The sequence below is a fragment of the Palaemon carinicauda genome, chromosome 27 (assembly GCF_036898095.1).
Source record: "Palaemon carinicauda isolate YSFRI2023 chromosome 27, ASM3689809v2, whole genome shotgun sequence".
NCBI classification, from domain to species: Eukaryota; Metazoa; Arthropoda; class Malacostraca; order Decapoda; family Palaemonidae; genus Palaemon; species Palaemon carinicauda.
This window is the reverse complement of record NC_090751.1, coordinates 90948457-90972917: the sequence shown is the minus strand read 5'-3', so window position 1 is coordinate 90972917 and position 24461 is coordinate 90948457. Positions and strand designations below refer to the sequence as shown.

General features: G+C 43.9%; 1 protein-coding gene across 1 annotated transcript in view; it reads left to right on the top strand.

Annotated features, from left to right (window-relative positions):
- The window catches only part of LOC137620796 (uncharacterized), a 148213-nt gene that overhangs the window by 46263 nt on the left and 77489 nt on the right, over positions 1 to 24461 (top strand). Inside the window, exons 3-4 of the mRNA XM_068351235.1 lie at positions 21592 to 21743; positions 22510 to 22619. Coding sequence (XP_068207336.1) covers positions 21592 to 21743; positions 22510 to 22619 — 262 coding nt within the window. The remainder of the gene's footprint in view (positions 1 to 21591; positions 21744 to 22509; positions 22620 to 24461) is intronic.

The following is a 24461-nucleotide window of genomic DNA, read 5'->3' as shown; positions in this document are numbered from 1 at the left end:
GGAGGACTTCTCTCTAGTTCGCGAGAGAGATTATTATGCCTACGCTTTTTACCCATAGAGCTGGGAGAAACCTTGTCTTAAGCGATGTCCTCCTTCGGGGTGACTTCTCTCTCGTTCGAGAGAAATTATTACGCCTACGCTTTTTTCGTAGAGCTGGGAGAAAGCTTGTTTTAGGCGATGTCCTCCTTCGGGAGGACTTCTCTCTAGTTCGCGAGAGAGATTATTATGCCTACGCTTTTTACCCATAGAGCTGGGAGAAACCTTGTCTTAAGCGATGTCCTCCTTGGGGTGACTTCTCTCTCGTTCGCGAGAGAAATTATTACGCCTACGCTTTTTCGTAGAGCTGGGAGAAAGCTTGTTTTAGGCGATGTCCTCCTTCGGGAGGACTTCTCTCTAGTTCGCGAGAGAGATTATTATGCCTACGCTTTTTACCCATAGAGCTGGGAGAAACCTTGTCTTAAGCGATGTCCTCCTTCGGGGTGACTTCTCTCTCGTTCGCGAGAGAAATTATTACGCCTACGCTTTTTTCATAGAGCTGGGAGAAAGCTTGTTTTAGGCGATGTCCTCCTTCGGGAGGACTTCTCTCAGTTCGCGAGAGAGATTATTATGCCTACGCTTTTTACCCATAGAGCTGGGAGAAACCTTGTCTTAAGCGATGTCCTCCTTCGGGGTGACTTCTCTCTCGTTCGCGAGAGAATTATTATTACGCCTACGCTTTTTTCGTAGAGCTGGGAGAAAGCTTGTTTTAGGCGATGTCCTCCTTCGGGAGGACTTCTCTCTAGTTCGCGAGAGAGATTATTATGCCTACGCTTTTTACCCATAGAGCTGGGAGAAACCTTGTTTTAAGCGATGTCCTCCTTCGGGGTGACTTCTCTCTCGTTCGCGTGAGAAATTATTACGCCTACGCTTTTTTCGTAGAGCTGGGAGAAAGCTTGTTTTAGGCGATGTCCTCCTTCGGGAGGACTTCTCTCTAGTTCGCGAGAGAGATTATTATGCCTACGCTTTTTACCCATAGAGCTGGGAGAAACCTTGTCTTAAGCGATGTCCTCCTTTGGGGTGACTTCTCTCTCGTTCGCGAGAGAAATTATTACGCCTACGCTTTTTTCGTAGAGCTGGGAGAAAGCTTGTTTTAGGCGATGTCCTCCTTCGGGAGGACTTCTCTCTAGTTCGCGAGAGAGATTATTATGCCTACGCTTTTTACCCATAGAGCTGGGAGAAACCTTGTCTTAAGCGATGTCCTCCTTCGGGGTGACTTCTCTCTCTCAGTTCGCGAGAGAAATTATTACGCCTACGCTTTTTTCGTAGAGCTGGGAGAAAGCTTGTTTTAGGCGATGTCCTCCTTCGGGAGGACTTCTCTCTAGTTCGCGAGAGAGATTATTATGCCTACGCTTTTTACCCATAGAGCTGGGAGAAACCTTGTCTTAAGCGATGTCCTCCTTCGGGGTGACTTCTCTCTCGTTCGCGAGAGAAATTATTACGCCTACGCTTTTTTCGTAGAGCTGGGAGAAAGCTTGTTTTAGGCGATGTCCTCCTTCGGGAGGACTTCTCTCTAGTTCGCGAGAGAGATTATTATGCCTACGCTTTTTACCCATAGAGCTGGGAGAAACCTTGTCTTAAGCGATGTCCTCCTTCGGGGTGACTTCTCTCGTTCGCGAGAGAAATTATTACGCCTACGCTTTTTCGTAGAGCTGGGAGAAAGCTTGTTTTAGGCGATGTCCTCCTTCGGGAGGACTTCTCTCTAGTTCGCGAGAGAGATTATTATGCCTACGCTTTTTACCCATAGAGCTGGGAGAAACCTTGTCTTAAGCGATGTCCTCCTTCGGGGTGACTTCTCTCTCGTTCGCGAGAGAAATTATTACGCCTACGCTTTTTTCGTAGAGCTGGGAGAAAGCTTGTTTTAGGCGATGTCCTCCTTCGGGAGGACTTCTCTCTAGTTCGCGAGAGAGATTATTATGCCTACGCTTTTTACCCATAGAGCTGGGAGAAACCTTGTCTTAAGCGATGTCCTCCTTCGGGGTGACTTCTCTCTCGTTCGCGAGAGAAATTATTACGCCTACGCTTTTTTCGTAGAGCTGGGAGAAAGCTTGTTTTAGGCGATGTCCTCCTTCGAGAGGACTTCTCTCTAGTTCGCGAGAGAGATTATTATGCCTACGCTTTTTACCCATAGAGCTGGGAGAAACCTTGTCTTAAGCGATGTCCTCCTTCGGGGTGACTTCTCTCTCGTTCGCGAGAGAAATTATTACGCCTACGCTTTTTCGTAGAGCTGGGAGAAAGCTTGTTTTAGGCGATGTCCTCCTTCGGGAGGACTTCTCTCTAGTTCGCGAGAGAGATTATTATGCCTACGCTTTTTACCCATAGAGCTGGGAGAAACCTTGTCTTAAGCGATGTCCTCCTTCGGGGTGACTTCTCTCTCGTTCGCGAGAGAAATTATTACGCCTACGCTTTTTTCGTAGAGCTGGGAGAAAGCTTGTTTTAGGCGATGTCCTCCTTCGGGAGGACTTCTCTCTAGTTCGCGAGAGAGATTATTATGCCTACGCTTTTTACCCATAGAGCTGGGAGAAACCTTGTCTTAAGCGATGTCCTCCTTTGGGGTGACTTCTCTCTCGTTCGCGAGAGAAATTATTACGCCTACGCTTTTTTCGTAGAGCTGGGAGAAAGCTTGTTTTAGGCGATGTCCTCCTTCGGGAGGACTTCTCTCTAGTTCGCGAGAAAGATTATTATGCCTACGCTTTTTTCCCATAGAGCTGGGAGAAACCTTGTCTTAAGCGATGTCCTCCTTCGGGGTGACTTCTCTCTCGTTCGCGAGAGAAATTATTACGCCTACGCTTTTTTCGTAGAGCTGGGAGAAAGCTTGTTTTAGGCGATGTCCTCCTTCGGGAGTACTTCTCTCTAGTTCGCGAGAGAGATTATTATGCCTACGCTTTTTACCCATAGAGCTGGGAGAAACCTTGTCTTAAGCGATGTCCTCCTTCGGGGTCTTCGCGTGAGAAATTATTACGCCTCGCTTTTTTCGTAGAGCTGGGAGAAAGCTTGTTTTAGGTGATGTCCTCCTTCGAGAGGACTTCTCTCTAGTTCGCGAGAGAGATTATTATGCCTACGCTTTTTACCCATAGAGCTGGGAGAAACCTTGTCTTAAGCGATGTCCTCCTTGGGGTGACTTCTCTCTCGTTCGCGAGAGAAATTATTACGCCTACGCTTTTTTCGTAGAGCTGGGAGAAAGCTTGTTTTAGGCGATGTCCTCCTTCGGGAGGACTTCTCTCTAGTTTGCGAGAGAGATTATTATGCCTACGCTTTTTACCCATAGAGCTGGGAGAAACCTTGTCTTAAGCGATGTCCTCCTTCGGGGTGACTTCTCTCTAGTTCGCGAGAGAAATTATTACGCCTACGCTTTTTTCGTAGAGCTGGGAGAAAGCTTGTTTTAGGCGATGTCCTCCTTGGGAGGACTTCTCTCTAGTTCGCGAGAGAAGATTATTATGCCTACGCTTTTTTACCCATAGAGCTGGGAGAAACCTTGTCTTAAGCGATGTCCTCCTTCGGGGTGACTTCTCTCTCGTTCGCGAGAAAATTATTACGCCTACGCTTTTTTCGTAGAGCTGGGAGAAAGCTTGTTTTAGGCGATGTCCTCCTTCGGGAGGACTTCTCTCTAGTTCGCGAGAGAGATTATTATGCCTACGCTTTTTACCCATAGAGCTGGGAGAAACCTTGTCTTAAGCGATGTCCTCCTTCGGGGTGACTTCTCTCTAGTTCGCGAGAGAATTATTACGCCTACGCTTTTTTCGTAGAGCTGGGAGAAAGCTTGTTTTAGGCGATGTCCTCCTTCGGAGGTCTTCGCGTGAGAAATTATTACGCCTTCGCTTTTTTCGTAGAGCTGGGAGAAAGCTTGTTTTAGGTGATGTCCTCCTTCGAGAGGACTTCTCTCTAGTTCGCGAGAGAGATTATTATGCCTACGCTTTTTACCCATAGAGCTGGGAGAAACCTTGTCTTAAGCGATGTCCTCCTTCAGGGTGACTTCTCTCTCGTTCGCGAGAGAAATTATTACGCCTACGCTTTTTTCGTAGAGCTGGGAGAAAGCTTGTTTTAGGCAATGTCCTCCTTCGGGAGGACTTCTCTCCAGTTTGCGAGAGAGATTATTATGCCTACGCTTTTTACCCATAGAGCTGGGAGAAGCCTTGTCTTAAGCGATGTCCTCCTTCGGGGTGACTTCTCTCTCGTTCGCGAGAGAAATTATTACGCCTCCGGAGAGAAATGATTACGCCTACGCTTTTTTCGTAGAGCTGGGTGAAAGCTTGTTTTAGGCGATGTCCTCCATTGGGAGGACTTCTCTCTAGTTCGCGAGAGAGATTATTATGCCTATGCTTTTTACCCATAGAGCTGGGAGAAACCTTGTCTTAAGCGATGTCCTCCTTTGGGGTGACTTCTCTCTCGTTCGCGAGAGAAATTATTACGCCTACGGAGAGAAACTATTACGCCTACGCTTTTTTCGTAGAGCTGTGAGAAAGCTTGTTTTAGGCGATGTCCTCCTTCGGGAGGACTTCTCTCTAGTTCGCGAGAGAGATTATTATGCCTACGCTTTTTACCCATAGAGCTGGGAGAAACCTTGTCTTAAGCGATGTCCTCCTTCGGGGTGACTTCTCTCTCGTTCGCGAGAGAAATTATTACGCCTACGCTTTTTTCGTAGAGCTGGGAGAAAGCTTGTTTTAGGCGATGTCCTCCTTCGGGAGGACTTCTCTCTAGTTTGCGAGAGAGATTATTATGCCTACGCTTTTTACCCATAGAGCTGGGAGAAACCTTGTCTTAAGCGATGTCCTCCTTCGGGGTGACTTCTCTCTCGTTCGCGAGAGAAATTATTACGCCTACGCTTTTTTCGTAGAGCTGGGAGAAAGCTTGTTTTAGGCGATGTCCTCCTTCGGGGGGACTTCTCTCTAGTTCGCGAGAGAGATTATTATGCCTACGCTTTTTACCCATAGAGCTGGGAGAAACCTTGTCTTAAGCGATGTCCTCCTTTGGGGTGACTTCTCTCTCGTTCGCGAGAGAAATTATTACGCCTACGCTTTTTTCGTAGAGCTGGGAGAAAGCTTGTTTTAGGCGATGTCCTCCTTCGAGAGGACTTCTCTCTAGTTCGCGAGAGAGATTATTATGCCTGCGCTTTTTACCCATAGAGCTGGGAGAAACCTTGTCTTAAGCGATGTCCTCCTTCGGGGTGACTTCTCTCTCGTTCGCGAGAGAAATTATTACGCCTACGCTTAGTTCGTAGAGCTGCGAGAAAGCTTGTTTTAGGCGATGTCCTCCTTCGGGAGGACTTCTCTCTAGTTCGCGAGAGAGATTATTATGCCTACGCTTTTTACCCATAGAGCTGGGAGAAACCTTGTCTTAAGCGATGTCCTCCTTTGGGGTGACTTCTCTCTAGTTTGCGAGAGAGATTATTATGCCTACGCTTTTTACCCATAGAGCTGGGAGAAACCTTGTCTTAAGCGATGTCCTCCTTCGGGGTGACTTCTCTCTCGTTCGCGAGAGAAATTATTACGCCTACGCTTTTTTCGTAGAGCTGGGAGAAAGCTTGTTTTAGGCGATGTCCTCCTTCGGGAGGACTTCTCTCTAGTTTGCGAGAGAGATTATTATGCCTACGCTTTTTACCCATAGAGCTGGGAGAAACCTTGTCTTAAGCGATGTCCTCCTTCGGGGTGACTTCTCTCTCGTTCGCGAGAGAAATTATTACGCCTACGCTTTTTTCGTAGAGCTGGGAGAAAGCTTGTTTTAGGCGATGTCCTCCTTCGGGGGGACTTCTCTCTAGTTCGCGAGAGAGATTATTATGCCTACGCTTTTTACCCATAGAGCTGGGAGAAACCTTGTCTTAAGCGATGTCCTCCTTTGGGGTGACTTCTCTCTCGTTCGCGAGAGAAATTATTACGCCTACGCTTTTTTCGTAGAGCTGGGAGAAAGCTTGTTTTAGGCGATGTCCTCCTTCGAGAGGACTTCTCTCTAGTTCGCGAGAGAGATTATTATGCCTGCGCTTTTTACCCATAGAGCTGGGAGAAACCTTGTCTTAAGCGATGTCCTCCTTCGGGGTGACTTCTCTCTCGTTCGCGAGAGAAATTATTACGCCTACGCTTAGTTCGTAGAGCTGCGAGAAAGCTTGTTTTAGGCGATGTCCTCCTTCGGGAGGACTTCTCTCTAGTTCGCGAGAGAGATTATTATGCCTACGCTTTTTACCCATAGAGCTGGGAGAAACCTTGTCTTAAGCGATGTCCTCCTTTGGGGTGACTTCTCTCTAGTTTGCGAGAGAGATTATTATGCCTACGCTTTTTACCCATAGAGCTGGGAGAAACCTTGTCTTAAGCGATGTCCTCCTTCGGGGTGACTTCTCTCTCGTTCGCGAGAGAAATTATTACGCCTACGCTTTTTTCGTAGAGCTGGGAGAAAGCTTGTTTTAGGCGATGTCCTCCTTCGGGAGGACTTCTCTCTAGTTTGCGAGAGAGATTATTATGCCTACGCTTTTTACCCATAGAGCTGGGAGAAACCTTGTCTTAAGCGATGTCCTCCTTCGGGGTGACTTCTCTCTCGTTCGCGAGAGAAATTATTACGCCTACGCTTTTTTCGTAGAGCTGGGAGAAAGCTTGTTTTAGGCGATGTCCTCCTTCGGGGGGACTTCTCTCTAGTTCGCGAGAGAGATTATTATGCCTACGCTTTTTACCCATAGAGCTGGGAGAAACCTTGTCTTAAGCGATGTCCTCCTTTGGGGTGACTTCTCTCTCGTTCGCGAGAGAAATTATTACGCCTATGCTTTTTTCGTAGAGCTGGGAGAAAGCTTGTTTTAGGCGATGTCCTCCTTCGAGAGGACTTCTCTCTAGTTCGCGAGAGAGATTATTATGCCTGCGCTTTTTACCCATAGAGCTGGGAGAAACCTTGTCTTAAGCGATGTCCTCCTTCGGGGTGACTTCTCTCTCGTTCGCGAGAGAAATTATTACGCCTACGCTTAGTTCGTAGAGCTGCGAGAAAGCTTGTTTTAGGCGATGTCCTCCTTCGGGAGGACTTCTCTCTAGTTCGCGAGAGAGATTATTATGCCTACGCTTTTTACCCATAGAGCTGGGAGAAACCTTGTCTTAAGCGATGTCCTCCTTTGGGGGTGACGAGAAATTATTACGCCTACGCTTGTTTCGTAGAGCTGGGAGAAAGCTTGTTTTAGGCGATGTCCTCCTTCGGGAGGACTTCTCTCTATTTCGCGAGAGAGATTATTATGCCTACGCTTTTTACCCATAGAGCTGGGAGAAACCTTGTCTTAAGCGATGTCCTCCTTCGGGTGACTTCTCTCTCGTTCGCGAGAGAAATTATTACGCCTACGTTTTTTTCGTAGGGCTGGGAGAAAGCTTGTTTTAGGCGATGTCCTCCTTCGGGAGGACTTCTCTCTAGTTCCCGAGAGAGATTATTATGCCTACGCTTTTTACCCATAGAGCTGGGAGAAACCTTGTCTTAAGCGATGTCCTCCTTCGGGGTGACTTCTCTCTCGTTCGCGAGAGAGATTATTACGCCTAAGCTTTTTTCTCTTAAAGCTGGGAGAAAGCATGTCTTAAACAATGACTTCCTTCGGGAGAACTTTACTTTCGTTCGCGAGAGAAATCTTATGTTCAGCTTTTGTGTTAGAGCTGCGGATCGTCGGTCAGGCATTGAGTCTGTTTCCATCGTCGAGGAGTTTGCTGATCCACCAGGTGCGGTGGCAGAGCTTTCTTCGAAGCAGGTTTCCCCTTCGGGGGAACATGTCTCACGTTCTCGAGAGAAGACCGCCTTTGGGCATTAGTTGTCCCCCTTACACTTATGGGTTCTCCTCCAAGGGTGAAGCGAGAGTCTTGTCTTAGACAACGTTCACCTGCGAGAAAACAAGCCTCCCCAGCGGCGGAGGTATCTTTAGAGCGGTATTAGTCTCCCCCTCAGGCGGAGTCTGCTCAGCGTTCCTCTCTGGAGGATCGTAGGGTGGAAGGGGTGGTGACCCCTCTCCATCCTGGACGTTCTCCTAGTGCTGTGAGTAGACATCTTTTTTTAACCAGCTGGTTCTCCTTGCGGGGATCATGAGCCTTCGGGCTCTCATCCCCCCAGATGCTGAAGCCTTGATGAGGATGGCGGGCTTAGGGACTTGCAGTTGGGCTCTAATGAACAATGGGAACTACTTCCCCACTGGACCTCGGTGCCCAACTGTTGATCCAACTAAATTAGTCAGCACTTTCTCTCCGTTCTTTTGATTACTTCTTATTTTCTCCCATCTCTTCCTCTTGGGCATGAACTTGTTGACGACTTTAGCTTGTACGACTTAGGTTTTGACTGCTGCTTTGGATTTGGCGCAGGGTGGGATGGATGTCATACCATCTCAACCTGTACAAATTTAGACGCCATCACCCTCTGGCAGACCCCATTGGGTGCAAACTAAGTCTGTTAAGAGTCGGGCTCCAATGATCCGGTTTTAAGTCGCCCATATTTGCGGGTAATGGGTGACGCTAGGCATTGGAGTCGTCGGTGGGAGGGGCTAACAACCCCCACTGACCAGTGTACGCCCACCTTAAGAGAAGCAGCCCATCTCTAATAGAGGACTGGTCCCCGCTGAAGCCTCTTCTCGTGTTGGGCCACATGGGATAGGAGGACTGAAATCCTCCGATAAGAGGTGGATAACCCGGCTTGCTTCTACTCCAAAAACTAACCCCTCTGTTGACGACCCGGAAACTCTAAAGGACCATGCTACTTATGTTCAAAAACAAAGTAATTTGGGTGACATGGAGAATTTGCGAATCCTTCATGTCACTCGGATCCCCATTGAAACCAATTACGATGTTCTGTATAAATTATTTCAATGTTATGGTCACATCAGGGAAATTAGAATGAGGCTTGAAGGTGACAAATGGGATTCATGGATATCATTTGATAACCATGATGAAGCATTCAAAGCTATCAATGATATCATAAATATTAAAATCAGTAATTTGAATTTCAAGGGTGCTCTTTGCGATCGGGTACCTAAGAATCTGGATGTATATAGGCCTGCAGATTGGATTGATAAAAGTATAGAGGTAGTTGTACCTTCCCAGAGAAAGCCAAAACCACCAAAGTGGCTTGTTGCTCAATCAAAAGGGAGTACTGGAAATTATTTCAAAATATGTAAATTTCTTCAAAAGAAAGTAGGTACTATCGCACCAGGAGATATATCTCGGTTTGGAAAGAACAGTTTCCTAATAAGGGCTAAATCAGAAACTCAATCGGTTATACTTTCCAATTTAAATACAGATAACGAAGACATAAAGCTGGATGTGAAACCCCATCTAAACTTCAGTTATGGAAGGGGAGTAGTTTTTAATAGAGACTTATATGAATTCACAGAAGAGGAGATATTGGCCATGTGTCCTTTAACTGTGTGGAAAGTGCATAAAGTCCCTGGAACGTCAATGATTATCCTGACTATCCAGGATGCTGATGTGCCTTTCCACGTTTACATAGTGAATGAACGAAATAAAGTGCGAACTTTTAAGCAGAAGCCGCTGCAATGTTTTAATTGCTTTAGATATGGGCATCCATCTAAAGTATGTAAGAATGATAAAATGTGTAGTACATGCTCTAATGTTTACCATGGAGACTGTACACTAGAGGCCAATTGTATAAACTGCAATTTGAATCACAAATCTACGGATAGGAACTGCCAGCAATATAAATTGGAAGAGGCTGCTCTCAATAAATCCAGTATTAAACACATAAGTGTGGGGCATGCCAAGAGACTATTGAGTAAATCAGCAAGTTATGCAAAAGTATTGAAATCGGGAGAAAAAATGAGGCAGGAGACATCCAACCCACCTAATACTGCCTCTATTCCCCAGAAAAGAAATTTGCCATCTTCTGATAGAATTCTAGAGGATAAGGCAAGAATATCACGTAAGACCTTTCTCACCTCTAGTAAACCTTTGTCCCCCACTACAAAGGATAATACTAACCTCTCTCAGGCTATATCTTTGCCTGATTTGATGGAGGTTCCACATGAAACAGAATTATCAGGTGCGCCTGTAGTGGGGAAAACATCAAAACCTAATAAATCACCACCTGTCAATAGGAAAAGAGAGAGACCTCCATCTCTCTCACCCCCATCCATTAAAAACACCAAAGTTATGACATCAAATAGATATGATGTTTTGCCTGTTGATATTTCAGATCAACAGGAAAACTTCTTGAATCAATCAAAAATTCAAGTGGAGGTCCACCATCCCCCACAAGAATTAGGTAACAACAACACTGAAAAGGCTAATATAAAACCTAATTTATCAAGACCCAAACTTAAAAAGCCTACAGAAAATATTGTCAAATCAAAAACTGTCAATGGGAAGACCTCATCAAAGATGTCTTCCAGAAAATAATACATAGTTTTTTCATCCATTTTGCAATGGAATTGTCAGGGTTTGAGGGCCAAATATGAAGAACTTAAGCTCTTAATTCACGAGCATTCCCCCATAATTGTATGTCTCCAGGAGAGCAAGCTTGATGCTAATACCCCTTGTCCTCGCGAATATATTAGTTATAGGACACCTTATGATCACGGAGTAGGGAGCCATGGCGGAAGTCTCATGTACATTCGTCGAGATGTTCCCCAAATACCTATATCTATACGTATAACCCTGCAGGCAGTTGTTGTACAAATTGATATAGTGAGAAAATATACAATATGCTCTCTGTACTTACCTCCAAATGATAATATTTTATTTGATGATTTAGCAGAGGTCATTCAACAACTCCCTCAACCTTTTCTCTTACTGGGAGATATGAATGGTAGACATCCTTTATGGGGTGATGTTTTATCCAACACAAGGGGCAATATTATCTCATCAATTGTGGAGAATGAGGATGTGGGACTCCTTAATACAGGCGAGCCCACACACTTCCATGTTCAGACAGGTACTTTGTCATGCATTGACCTTTCAATTGCAAGCTCTAACTGCCTTCTTGATTTTGATTGGAGGACATTAGATGATTGGCATACTAGTGATCATGCACCAATCATTATGAACACCAATAAGGGTCCGCCTTTGCAAAGATCGCCACGTTGAAATCTAGACAAGGCAGACTGGGTTAAATTTTCTGAGCTAAGTGAAATCGAAGGGAGAGCAGAAGTTTGAAAGTGTTGATGATGCCATAGACCTACGGAATGGAACTCTTCATACAGCAGGAGTATATTTAATTCCCAAAACAACAGGGTTATTCAAACGACGACCAGTCCCGTGGTGGTCTTCAGAACTAACTGCACTCCACAGAGCCACAAGAAGATCTCTTAACACGATTGCGTAGACGCAGAACTGATGAGAATTTAATTATGTACAAGAAATGTAGAGCACAGTTCCGTCGTGCCATGAAAGAAGTAAGGCGCCAGTCATGGATGTCTTTTGTTTCCTCCATTAACAGTAGAACACCACCATCTTCTGTGTGGAGGAAAGTAAAAAAGATAGCTGGCCAATTCACCCCCAACCCACCACCAGTGTTGAGGGTGAATGGGCAGTATGTAACTGAAGCAAATGAAGTTAGCAATGCCCTGGCTAATCATTTTTCAAATATATCCAGCAAGTGTAAAGGAACCCCTGGTCACCAGTATAGGAGCACTGAAGAAAAGAAAATTTTAAATTTTGCAACAAGAAGGGAAGAGTCGTATAATTCTCCTTTCACTGAAAGAGAATTTGATTCCGCACTTGCTCATTGCAAAGATACAGCCCCTGGACCCGATGGAATTCCATATGCAATGATTAAACATGTACATTTTAATACAAAGCTATTTATTTTAAGCATTATTGATAGAATATGGCATGATCATAGTTACCCAAGTGTTTGGGAACTAGCCATTATTTTATCCTTTTTAAAACCCGGTAAAGACAAGTTTTTAGCAGCAAACTATCGTCCTATTGCATTGACATCTTGTTTATGTAAAATCATGGAGAAGATGGTCAATACAAGGCTGATATGGTACCTTGAAAAATTAGGTATTTTATCACCGATTCAATGTGGATTCCGAAAAATGCACTCAACGACAGATGTGTTGATACGACTTGAGTCTTCTATTTGTGAAGCCTTTGCTTCCAAACAGCACCATGTTACAGTATTTTTTGACCTTGAAAAGGCATATGATACCACATGGAGATATGATATTCTTAAAACCATTCATGAATTGGGATTGAGAGGAGAGCTGCCACTATTTATTCAGGCATTTCTTTCACGTAGAGTTTTTCAAGTGAGAGCGGGGGAAACTATCAGAGAGTAAGTGCCAGGAAGCAGGAGTTCCTCAGGGTAGTGTGCTGAGTGTAACCCTTTTTGCACTAGCAATTAATGGGATATCCTCAGCCATTCCCCAGGATGTTCTCTCAACATTATTTGTGGATGATCTCTCAATATCATTTGCTGGCACTAGAATGGCAATGGTTGAGAGAAAAATCCAACTCTATTGATAGAATTATCCAGTGGGCTGACATGTATGGATTTAAGTTCTCGACAAGTAAAACTACCAATGTACTCCGGGGAGTACATCCAGACCCGGATAGATACATTAAAGGTCAACGGATACCATGTGCAAGAGAAGCTAAATTTTTAGGTTTGATATTTGATTGTAGGCTTACATGGGTTTCTCACCTAAAAGCATTAAAAGCTAAATGTGTTGAAGCTCTGAATATCTTAAAAGTATTGTCCCATACATCATGGGGGGCAGGCCGCAATACTATTTTAAAATTATACAAGGCCTTGATTTTTTCCAAAATTAGTTATGGTTGTGAGGTATATTCTTCAGCCACCCCAAGCCGGTTAAAAATATTAGACTCGATACATCATGCAGGTATTAGATTGTCTACTGGAGCTTTTAAAACGTCGCCTATCCCAAGTCTCCTTGTTGATGCTGGAGAGTTACCTCTAGACCTTTACCGAATATCTTCCATTCTTCGGTATTGGTTTAGATTGCAAAGACTCCCTAACTCTCTAGCCTTTCAGACTGCAAGCCTTGTAAGACACGCATCATACTTTGAGTTGCACCCAAAATCTCCTCAACCTTATGGCTTTCGGGTGAAACGATTATTAAATAGTCTGGATATAATTAGAAATAAGGTACTTCCATTCAAGGTATCATCAACGCCTCCATGGAAGTTACCAGAGATATCTTTTTGTAAATATTTTATTGGAGATAAGAAGAATATGTCAGACCTAGAAGCCAGGTCTCTTTTTAATGAACATGTTAAAGAACATAGAGTATCAACTTTTATCCATACTGATGGCTCCAAATCTGATGTTGGCGTTGGATTTGGAGTACATAGTAATGGTTTTAATTGTAGAGGTGCACTTCCTCTGACCGCTTCCATATTTACTGCCGAACTGTATGGCATATTAACCGCTATTGAGAAAATAGCGTTGGAGAAGGAGGGTAATTTTACAATTTTTAGTGATGCAAGGAGTGTCCTTCAAGCTATGGATGTTTTTAATTCTAATAACCCTCTAGTTTTAAAGATTTTAGAATGGCTCTTCATTATTGGACGGAGAGGTATAACAGTTCAATTTTGTTGGGTTCCAGCACATGTAGGTGTGCCCGGGAATGAGAAGGCAGATTCACTGGCTAAGGAGGCTGCATCCGAGTTGCTGCCAAGAAGGTATCCCATTCCCTGTAATGATTTCTTACCTGACATCAAGAAATTGGTTTGCAATAAATGGCAACAGCAATGGGATAGTCAAGATGGCAATAAAATGCGAGAGATAACAAATGACATATCTCCTTGGAGGTATAATATGATGCCCCGAAAATGGGAGACGTCTCTTTGTCGCCTCCGTATTGGTCACACTCGGTTGACACACGAGTTTCTGCTAAAGGGCCAACACCAGCCGTATTGTGACGACTGTTTAGTACCTCTAACAGTAAGGCATTTGTTGACCGAATGCCCCAATTATAACAACTTAAGGAATAGATATTTGTTTGAGGCTCGAGGTGAGGGTGGCAGGTTCATCCTTGCCAAGATTCTTGGAAATGATGTGTCCTGCCATGCAAGTGGCATTTTTAGATTTATTTCAGAAGCAGGTCTTCTGAAAAATATTCAACTTTTATGACATTCAACTTTTATGATTTTAATTGAATACTCTTTAATTTTTTATTTTATTTTATTATTTATTTTTGTATACATTAATTAAATGTTACCAGCGTCAATGACCTCAGATGTCAGGATGCCTGAAACATCAATCAATCAGGCTCTCATCATGTTGATTCTGCGGGTTCTCATGACCTTAGGAATCCTTCGGGCCTCCGTCGCGCTGGACTTTAGAATTCACACAACTTGGAACCTTTGGGTTTCAGTTGTGTTGAGCCTTTGGGCTCTTGTAACGATGGTTACGCTGATCCTTCGGGCTCTCATACCATCGGTCACGCTGACTCTTCGGTGTCTCATGACAAGGAAACTTCGGTTTCCCGTTGCGCTACCCCTTCGGGGTATTGCAACACAGGTTATGCTAAACCTTCGGGCTTTCATGCCTTTAGTCACGCTGACACTTTGGTGTCTCGTTACAGGGAAACTTAGGTTTCCCGTTGCTCTGACCCTTTAGGGTCTTGCAACACAGAACACGCTGAACCTTCGGGGTCACGTGACCCTCGTCATCAAGAGTCTTACTCTTGTGACAGAGAGTTTCGGACGCTCGTTACTGGGAGTTCTCTCCTTATCGCGCGACCTCTAAGGGTTCACGTGATCACGCTGAGCCTTTTGGTTCTTGCAAAACAAGTCACTAAGAGTTTTACGCGCGTGCGCGTGACCACACCTACACGCGCACGATCAACTCTCCAAGCGTAAAAGTCATCAAGAGTGTTACTCTAATGACAGAGAGTCGCGCACGCTATCAGCACTACGAGCGTCGCGCAAAGTGTTCGTGCACACGTGACCATCTCGGTGCACGCGACCAAGTCTACGAGCGTTACCATCGTCATCAAGAGTTTTATTCTTATGACAGAGAATCTTTCGACGAAGTGTTCCAACGTCATCAAGAGTTTCACTTTTACAGTATGACAAAGTTTTCGGACTCTCGTCGCGTGTGTGCAATTAACGCTACGCACACAACCATCGTCATCAAAAGCTTTACTCTTATGACAAAGTATTTGGACTCTCGTTGCGCGATTGAACAACTCGCGAGCGACCATCATCATCAAGAGTTGTGCTCTTATGACAGAGTCTTCCGACTCTTGTTGCGCGCGTGACCATTGTCATCAAGAGTTTTACTCTTATGACAGTTTTCGGACTCTCGTCACGCGCGCGATTAGTGCTACGAGCGCGACCAACTCTATGCGCGCAACCATCGTTGCTGTGGCCTGATTGGTAACGTGTCTGCCTAGTGTTTGCCAGTCAGGGGTTCAAGTCCCGCTCAGACTCATTAGTGCCATTAGTGTCTGCAACCTTACCATCCTTGTGAGCTAAGGTTGGGGGTTTTGGAGAGCCTATAGGTCTATCTGCTGAGTCATCAGCAGCCACTGCCTGGCCCTCCCTGGTCCTAGCTAGGGTGAAGAGGAGGCTTGGGCGCTGATCATATAATATATGGTCAGTCTCTAGGGCATTGTCCTGATTTCTAGGGCAGTGTCACTGTCCCTTGCCTCTGCCATTCATGAGCGACCTTTAAACCTTTAAGAGTTTTATTCTTATGACAGAGAGTACTCAGACTCGTCGCGCGGAGAGTTCATGCGCACGCGATCAACGCTCATATTGAACCCTCAGGCTCGCGCAGCCCACTTTCTGTTTTCCATTGCCTCAGAGACAGCAGTCGCCCACGCGACAACGCCTAGAACCTATCTCTAAGGGTAGGCCTGTGCCGCTGTTGCCTGCCGGGAAGCCTCCCACAGGTAAAAGGGTTCAGAAACCTGCCGAGGTTCCTAAACCCTGAGGGATGCCTACTGCCTAGGGGCTTCAGTCTCCCCACAGGTAACTATTAACATAGCTCCTTTGGGTTCTGATCATGCTTCTGGTCTCGTGGCCTGAGGGTCGCGTGAAATAGATTCACAATCCCTTAGGGTCGTGAGAAAGGAATTCACGAAATAAATTCAGCACCCGTAGGTTCTCATCGCGCCGAATCTCTCGGTTCCCGCGATCCAGAGGTTTTACTGAAAACTCTATGGTCGACCCCCCCCCACTTCTACGGGATGGGTCTTCCAAAAGCGTGACATGTTACGTCTCTACACTCCCAGCTGATTACTATATCAACTAGGCTGGTCTCGCCAGCACCGATCCTTTCGTTTTCGAGCGAACCACCGTCATCTTCCCTCCACCCTCCAACTTCGAGTAGTTTGGTTAGCAGGCGGCTCGTGATCATTTCTCGTCATCGAGAAACCCTTAACTGCCGGGACGGAAACTAGCGGGGAATAAAAAATTCTTTACGTTTCAGTTCATTTCCCGTGGTAGGCCTTACCTGAATTAGACGGTAGTTTTCTCGCTAGCGAGAAAGCGTTCGATTGCAACTCCTTCGGGTAAGCATTCGATGGCAATCTATGTCTGATCTTGTTGAAGCAAAACCCCACATACGAGACTTCACGCTTTTCGGGAGACTCATTTCTGAGAAGTTTTACAGAACTTCAAGGGTACTGTTAAAAACTTTTTTAAATACCGTAAGCCTACCCAGAGCATGCGCTCTATCCAAGACAAAACCGTGAGGTTTTTGTCATAAACTCGGGTTCTACCGTTTGATTGAGTCAGCTTCTCCCGTCACTGTACCTCGGGTACAACGACTTACCATTTTACACGATAGGCTTCTGAGACTTTTTATTCTACCCTTACAGGGTTATTGTCTCAAACAATTAATCCCGAAGGAGCAGTGTTAGCTTACATTTTAGAATGATAGTAACAGCGTGGGCAGATTTTAATTACTGTACGTTTACGAACGCTTCAAACCCTGCCCACGGGGAACCAGACATCCCTGTCTGTGTATGAACACTGGCTATCTCCTCCCTTAAAGAGGAGGGGCAAACCAAAGGAAAAATTATTACTTTTATAACTGTATATTTTGTTTGAGAACATGTGCGCTCTCATTCAAAAAATTACTACAGCTAGTCACCGATCAAAAATTCCTTGGGCAATAATGGTGCGATTTGTCGCACATACAGTACATTATTCCCGCGTTCGAATTCGTTGCAAATGTTTCTTGGAGGCAGAGATTACACATGTGCTAGCGCAGATGGGCCAGTACATATGCGTGCAAGCGATCTTTCTGCCAATAAGGGCTATGTACATATTGTAATTAGAATTCCGTTCTATTAAGTTGTATAGCTATATCCCTTACTGAAACCAGGTTATTCAGTACATTACTTGGCTACTTAACTGTAACCAGACATATGGCATTTACGTTCTGCTTTCGTTTAGGCACTTTTTCCTTTCTATTGATCGGAAGTCTTAGTCTCCTACAATGACTCTGACCAGAAACTTCGCATAAGCATATTTGTTCCCTAGTAGGGAACATTAAATACAAATGCTAGTTTACCGATCGGAGATGGAGAAGTACAAACGTTTTTGTCCTAAGAAGGAGGAATCTCCGTTACGAACGTTTTCAAGGCACTCCAACTGAGTTCCGGACACGACTTTAAGTTGAGCTACGCACGTATGCTTGTCATGATCATACTTCGGTGTTACTACTCCCTAGTAGACTTAGGCATATTACCCATCCCACAATAGATTGAAGACACGTCTCAATCTCCTCTTGGGGTTGGTTGGATTTTTTTGATAATTACAGTCCAGTCTCCTGTCCGGAAGGCGATCTCTATGGAGATTCGCTCTTATAACTTAAGCTCTACTGAGTAACTGGTTTACCATTTGGTATCAGTCTTATTCGACCACAAACACTAGATTGGTGGCAGTTGGAGGGACGACAGGCCCTTCCCCTTCATTGCAAGACGTGCGAACAGTTGCACGTCTCCACATCACCTGAAGATATGTTTATTGCTATGCAATCCCCCCCCCCTCTGTACGAACCACACGGAAGGGGGTTGGCAAACAAGAGCCTCTGCAAAGAGGCCTATCTTCTTGTCTCCCCTCTGGATCTGATGCTCACTTTAATACATCAAAAGGGGGGTGTTGAAGGGTTGGCATATGCCACACCATTCCATCCTCGTCCGTTGGCCCGATTCAGAAAGGTACCAGCATTGACCTCTCTTAGAGAACCATCTAGCAGTAGTAATCCTCAGATGGACAGAGGACAGCTAGGTGCCCCCATCCGCTTGCATCATTACTGGTACAGGAATGTGCTTACAGATAATCTGAACAGGACCACTCAGATAGTGGGTTTCTAGTGTCTTTGAATCATCTTATATCCAACAAAGTCTAATATTTGTGGGGTCCCCGACTGTGGTCATGCTCGCAACGTCCCTGAATTTCAGGCTCCCGTATGACCGTTCTCCAGTCCCGGAACATTAGGCCCTCGAACAAGATGTATTCCAAGATCGGTGGGGCAGCTTAGAGGTGTACGCTTTTTCCCCCATTCGGTCTGGTGAGAAAGTCCTCTGCTAAGTCAGGATAAGAACGATCTTATCAATGACTCCAGTACCTTTGCTAGGGCATCACTCAGAATGGTTCCCGGACCTTCTGCAGCTCCCGACGGAGTTCTAAGGGATCCTCCTCTGCAACACTATCTTCCAAACAGCCACATGCTAACACTTCCAAAGCCGTAGCCTTGCATCGACTTCACGCCTGGGATGGTCTTACACCTCCTCTCTCAGAGAGGCCTTTCGCAACAAGTTGCAGAAAAGAGGTCTAGGCACCTCGGACACTTTTCAGCGTCGGTCTTCCAGGCGAAGTGTTTGGTCCTTTGTGACTGATGTCGTGGAAGGGGATTCTCTCCCATCGATGCCTTTACTTATACAAAGTTTGAGATAGCTTGGTCCCCTGTCAGATCTCAACCTTCACCTGGGAACGCAGTTTGGGTCCTTCAGTCCCTAAAGGCCCCTCTCTACGAACCTTTATGCCAGGCAACAGATCGCTTCCTTACATGGAAGACGGCCTTTTCTACTCACTTGGGCTTTGACCAAGAGAAATAGTGTGTTGTATGATCCATCTTCTAATGTCTCTTACTCTAGGAGATGGGGAGAAGTAATCCTCAGTGGCATCCCTGATTTGATTGCCAAAACTCAAAATCAGAGTGTGCTGTATCCTAGTTGCAACCCATTCCGGATAGAATCTTCGTTCGGTAACTGAAGACCCTTCAACTAGGGTTTTACCTAGTGAGGAGTCTGTGGGATTACCTTTAAAGAATGATACTAGCTCTCCCGTGTGTCAGCGCTGTTGACCAGCACGAGGAAGGTCAAGAGGAGGATCACAAGGATTTCCTTCCCCTCTGGGATCGGAAGGCTATTGAGTCTGCTCTCAATCTAGACCCTCCTCCATCCTAGGACCTAGATCTTTTAATGTCAAAGGCATTGCTACGTCCCTGGCATTCAAGAAACTACTCTGTGGCGCAGACACTGTAATTGGGCATGTGGAAGCGTCAATCGACCTTCACAGCCCACTACCTGCAAAGACGTAATCCACAGGAACATGGAGACCTTTTCCATTGGTCCTGTGGTGGTCACACAACAAATGCTCTAAACACATCAGGATCCTTGATGGACAAGTAGAAGAGGGTTGAGGGCTGAGGTCACCTGGGTTAGTCTGGGGTGTATGAATAAGAATGACTGGCTCCTTTCTTTCTTTCAACTTCTCCCCTCTGGGGAAAACAGCTCCGCAAGCCTCAGCATAGCTGACCTCGTTTCCTTTTTGCCTCCTAAGTATAGAATAATACTTTGTTACGTCCCCAATACCTTTTTGAGGGAGGGTATTGGGTAAGTCTTAAGAACAATAGGTTGTGTACTCAAGTTCCTATGTTAAAGAGAAGCCACACTGTTAGTTCCACTCACACACAAGTTTCTGTAGGCCTCTATCTGTGCATTACCTCATATCGGCACTAGATTTTAGCAAGGGTAGGGTTCCTTCTACTATCGATCACAGATCCAAATACAGAGAACCCCGGGTCATGACCAAGACCAGTTGGTGGGGAGTTCCTCCCTCCTAAGAGTAATTCACCCCTATTAATAGTGGAGGGTTTGTATTTATGCCGGAACAAATAACAAATTAGGAAATAATTTGTATTTTTCCTAGTATACAAACCTGGAGCTTTTTATACAAATTGGCCCGCCACACTGTCTCCCGAGAAGTCCTGCCATAAAGCAAGTGGTTACTCAGCTGAGAGGTGTGAGTGAGCGGGGTAGGCAGTCTACCCCATCCCCCACCCGCTAACTAGCGGATGGGGTAGTTATCCCTCACTAAAATTATCATGGTTTGTCTTTCAGCTATGCCGAAAGTATACCCCTATAAATAGCTCCAGGTTTGTATGTTAGGAAAAATATAAATTATTTCCAAGTTTGTTATTTTTCCCAGCTATATGAAACTGTTGTTTTGTTAAATTTCCATTTTTAACCGTCCAGATGCCGAAGGTCAAAAGTTGGACGACTCAATTAGGCACGTCGGTAACTGAATCCCTTCAACTCTTTGTCACTACCAAATTACTATGTTAATGATTCATTGGCAATTCTAGCTTTGCTGATAGTATATTCTTAATTAAAAAGGACTTAAGTTTGCATAGTTAAGAAAAATATAAATTTCTTAAAATGATTTAGTGTTTTTCATCATGAATTTTTTATGGCACTTTTTGAAAGTTAAATTTTCCCATTTGTTGATTCTCGGGAATAATAAATATTTACCTTAGACTTTGCCAACATAATTCACTATTCCTAAAGAAAGGTTCTGATAAAGGGGTTGATGCTAAACAGTTTCATAGCTTCATAGTTTAGTTTATATCGTGAGGGGTAACTCCTGTGATAATTTGTGGATTCATTATAAGAATTTAAACAATAAAATAGTGTAATTTTAGTCCTTGAAATGTGACAGCTGTTGGTTGATGTCTTTATAAGTCAATGCAAATGTTTTATATCCTTTCAGACATCATGAAATGTTTCATATCTTTTCAGATTTCATGCAAATGTTTCATATTCTTTTAGACATCATGCAAATGTTTCATATCCTTTCAGACATCATGAAATGTTTCATATCCTTTCAGATTTCATGCAAATGTTTCATATCCTTTTAGACATCATGCAAATGTTTCATATCCTTTTAGACATCATGCAAATGTTTCATATCCTTTTAGACGTCATGCAAATGTTTCATATCCTTTCAAACGTCATGCAAATGTTTCATATCCTTTCAGACGTCATGCAAATGTTTCATATCCTTTCAAACGTTATGAAAATGTTTCATATCCTTTCAGACGTCATGCAAATGTTTCATATCCTTTCAGACGTCATGCAAATGTTTCATATCCTTTCAAACGTCATGCAAATGTTTCATATCCTTTCAAACGTCATGCAAATGTTTCAGATCCTTTTAGACGTCTTGCAAATGTTTCATATCCTTTCAGACATCATGCAAATGTTTCATATCCTTTCAAACGTCATGCAAATGTTTCATATCCTTTCAGACGTCATGCTAATGTTTCATATCCTTTCAGACGTCATGCAAATGTTTCATATTCTTTCAAACGTCATGCAAATGTTTCATATCCTTTCAGACGTCATGCAAATCGGGAAATAGATATAAAAGGAAAACCGCGAGCAGTTGAGAAGAAGACTGAGGCTGCAAGTCCTGGTAAATCTTCCAGTGAAAAGAGCAATGTGCCTTTGCCACCAAAGGTTGTGGACAATGCAGTTTGTGATGTGTGTGGTAAGTTTCCTTTTCACTTTTTTCAGCATCTTTTATTGTTTATTGAATTGCCTAGTTGTTTTGTTTTATTATTATTATTATTATTATTATTATTACTTGCTAAGCTACAACCCTAGTTAGGAAAGCAGGATGCTCTAAGCCCTAGGGCTCTAACAGGGAAAATAGTCCTGTGAGGAAAGGAAATAAGGAAAGAACAAAAGAAATAATTAACAATTAAAATAAAACATTAAGAACAGTAACAATATTAAGATAAATCTTTCATATATAAACTATAAAAACTTAAAAAAACCAGAGGAAGAGAAATAAGATAGAATAGTTTGCTTGAGTGTACCCTCAAGCATCTTTACCCCAAGACAGTGAAAGACTATGAATTAGGATATGACAACCTTTTTAGATTTACATAAGAATTATTTTTCAAAGCTATATGTAAGTCAGCAAGGTGATATGGCATTACAGTTCTGTATTTTCTGTAATACTCTTATGGAAATAATTTTGCATATAACTATATGGCTGGATATACACTGTATAAAGAAATACATCTTTGCCCAGAGCCTTTAATATTGTAGTGTGAAATGGGATGCATTTAGTGTTTTAGTGATTCTGGAGTCTCTCTCTCTCTCTCTCTCTCTCTCTCTCTCTCTCTCTCTCTCTCTCTCATATATATATTAAAGGACTGGGGTTTGTATAGTTAGGAATAGTACTAGTTGCTTTAAAATTGCTTATTTTTCGTGATTTTTTTTGTGGTAATACCTTGTTTCTTTTACAGGCGAGCATTTCAGCACGGTTTCCCTTGCTATCTCTCACAAGTTCCGCAAGCATCCAGAATCGGAAGTGAAGCATTATTGTCCACATTGTGGCATGATGTTCCCCATAAAGGTTAGTGTTATTCAATATGTGGAAATACAGGTGCTGTCTCTAAACATTTGTGGATTTTATGTAACGTAGTGATTGGAAAAATTTCTAAAATCTGTGCTGCTTCCTTAATAACACTCCTAGACTTTTAGTTTCCTTATACAATGTACCTATATGAAAAAAAAAAAAACATTTTATTTGTTATTTTCATATTGCTTTCTTCTCGAAGCTAACTTCTTATTGGCGTTACCCCAGAAAAACTACAAATTTCCCATTTACTTCCCCTCTTGCTTAGTAAGGCAACATTTACTGACTAATAGTAACAAACACAGTGTTGCTAAACCACACCTCCTTTTCTTCAGTGTTCTGGTCTCTGATATTATCAGATGAATTTTAGGTGCTGTACACCAGATTTGAAAAATTTAAAGTAGCATCTGAAAGCTGAATAAATTTCTAATACAGCTACATGAATGGATGATGCACCAAGTGGGTCATTGGATCCTTAGAGAGTTGGTAGTGATCATTTGGAGTAACCCAGCAATTAAAATTGGTTGTGTTTCCATTGTGGTTTTAGGTTATTTTACTTAATTGGGGATGTCTTCTAGAATTACTTTGCATGCTAGTGTAGTTCACTTGGTTTTGTGAAGCATGTCGGCCACATGATTTTGTCTGCACCACAGTTGCCTGGGGCTACGGCTCAGCAGGCGGGGCAGGCCTGGTTGCTGTAGTAGTTTTGGTGCTCTCCATCGCCCTTTGTACCTGAATTGGACTTCTCCTTCCTCAATCTGTAATACTCCAGTAGGGCAAGTTGAGAGGATGGCACAACTCGAGGCTGTCAGGAAGACCAAGAGTTGGGAGTGGAAGGACCTTTTCCCCATGTCTCATGTCCCCTTGCCCTGATCAACAGAAGGAAGAAGATAATCTGTAAGACCGAGAGACTTCATGATCACGTATTTGAAAGGTGCGTACTTCCAGATCCCTATCCATGCATCATCAAGGAAGTACATACCTAAGATTCGGTTTGCACGAAAATATATACCAATTTTGAGTGCTGTGCTTCAGTCTATCAACAACCCCCCAAGGGATCCCCGGGGTTTTAGTTTGGGCACATCCCAGCAGCATTCATCTCCTTTTCTATCTAGATGATTGACTAATTCTGTAAAACTTGGTGGAGACCATTCTAAAACATCGATCCATGCTTCTCAAGTTTTGTTGTGATCTGGGGATCATGGTGAATTTGGAGAAGTTCTCTCTGGAGCCCAAACAGAACCTGGTATACCTAGATTTGTAGATAGACACTTTATGAGAGAAAGTCTTCCTGGTGTGGGAAAGAATTGCAAGATTTAAGGAAATATCTTGTCAGTTCCTGGTGCAAAGCTTGCTACAAGCTTACCTGTGGAAGTGCCTGCAGGGTTACCTGGCCTCCTTAGAGTGCCTAGTACCCTACAGTTTCCTTCACATGTGGTCACTTCAGTGGCAGCTGAAGACATTTTGGTCTCAAGGCAGGGATCTTCCCCGGATGCTCATTCTAATGGGATTTGTGTAAAAGAAAGAACCGAGTTGGTGGTTCTTGGATTCAAACCTTTTCAGAGTGGTAGATCTTTCTCTCACTCTCAAATTGAGCTCTTCACGGATGCATCAAAAGAGGGATGGGACACTAACCTGCTCTAGCATATGCCCTCTGGGCTGTGGTGCGAGTCCGATAGGAATTGAAGGCAACTTACCTTGCTCTTCAACATTTCCAACAGCTCCTTTTAGATCACTTGGTAGTGTTGATGAGTGACAACACAACCGTAGTGGCATATTTAAACGAGCAAGGAGGTACTATTTCTTGTCAGCTTTGCCAACTAACCGTCAAAATCCTGC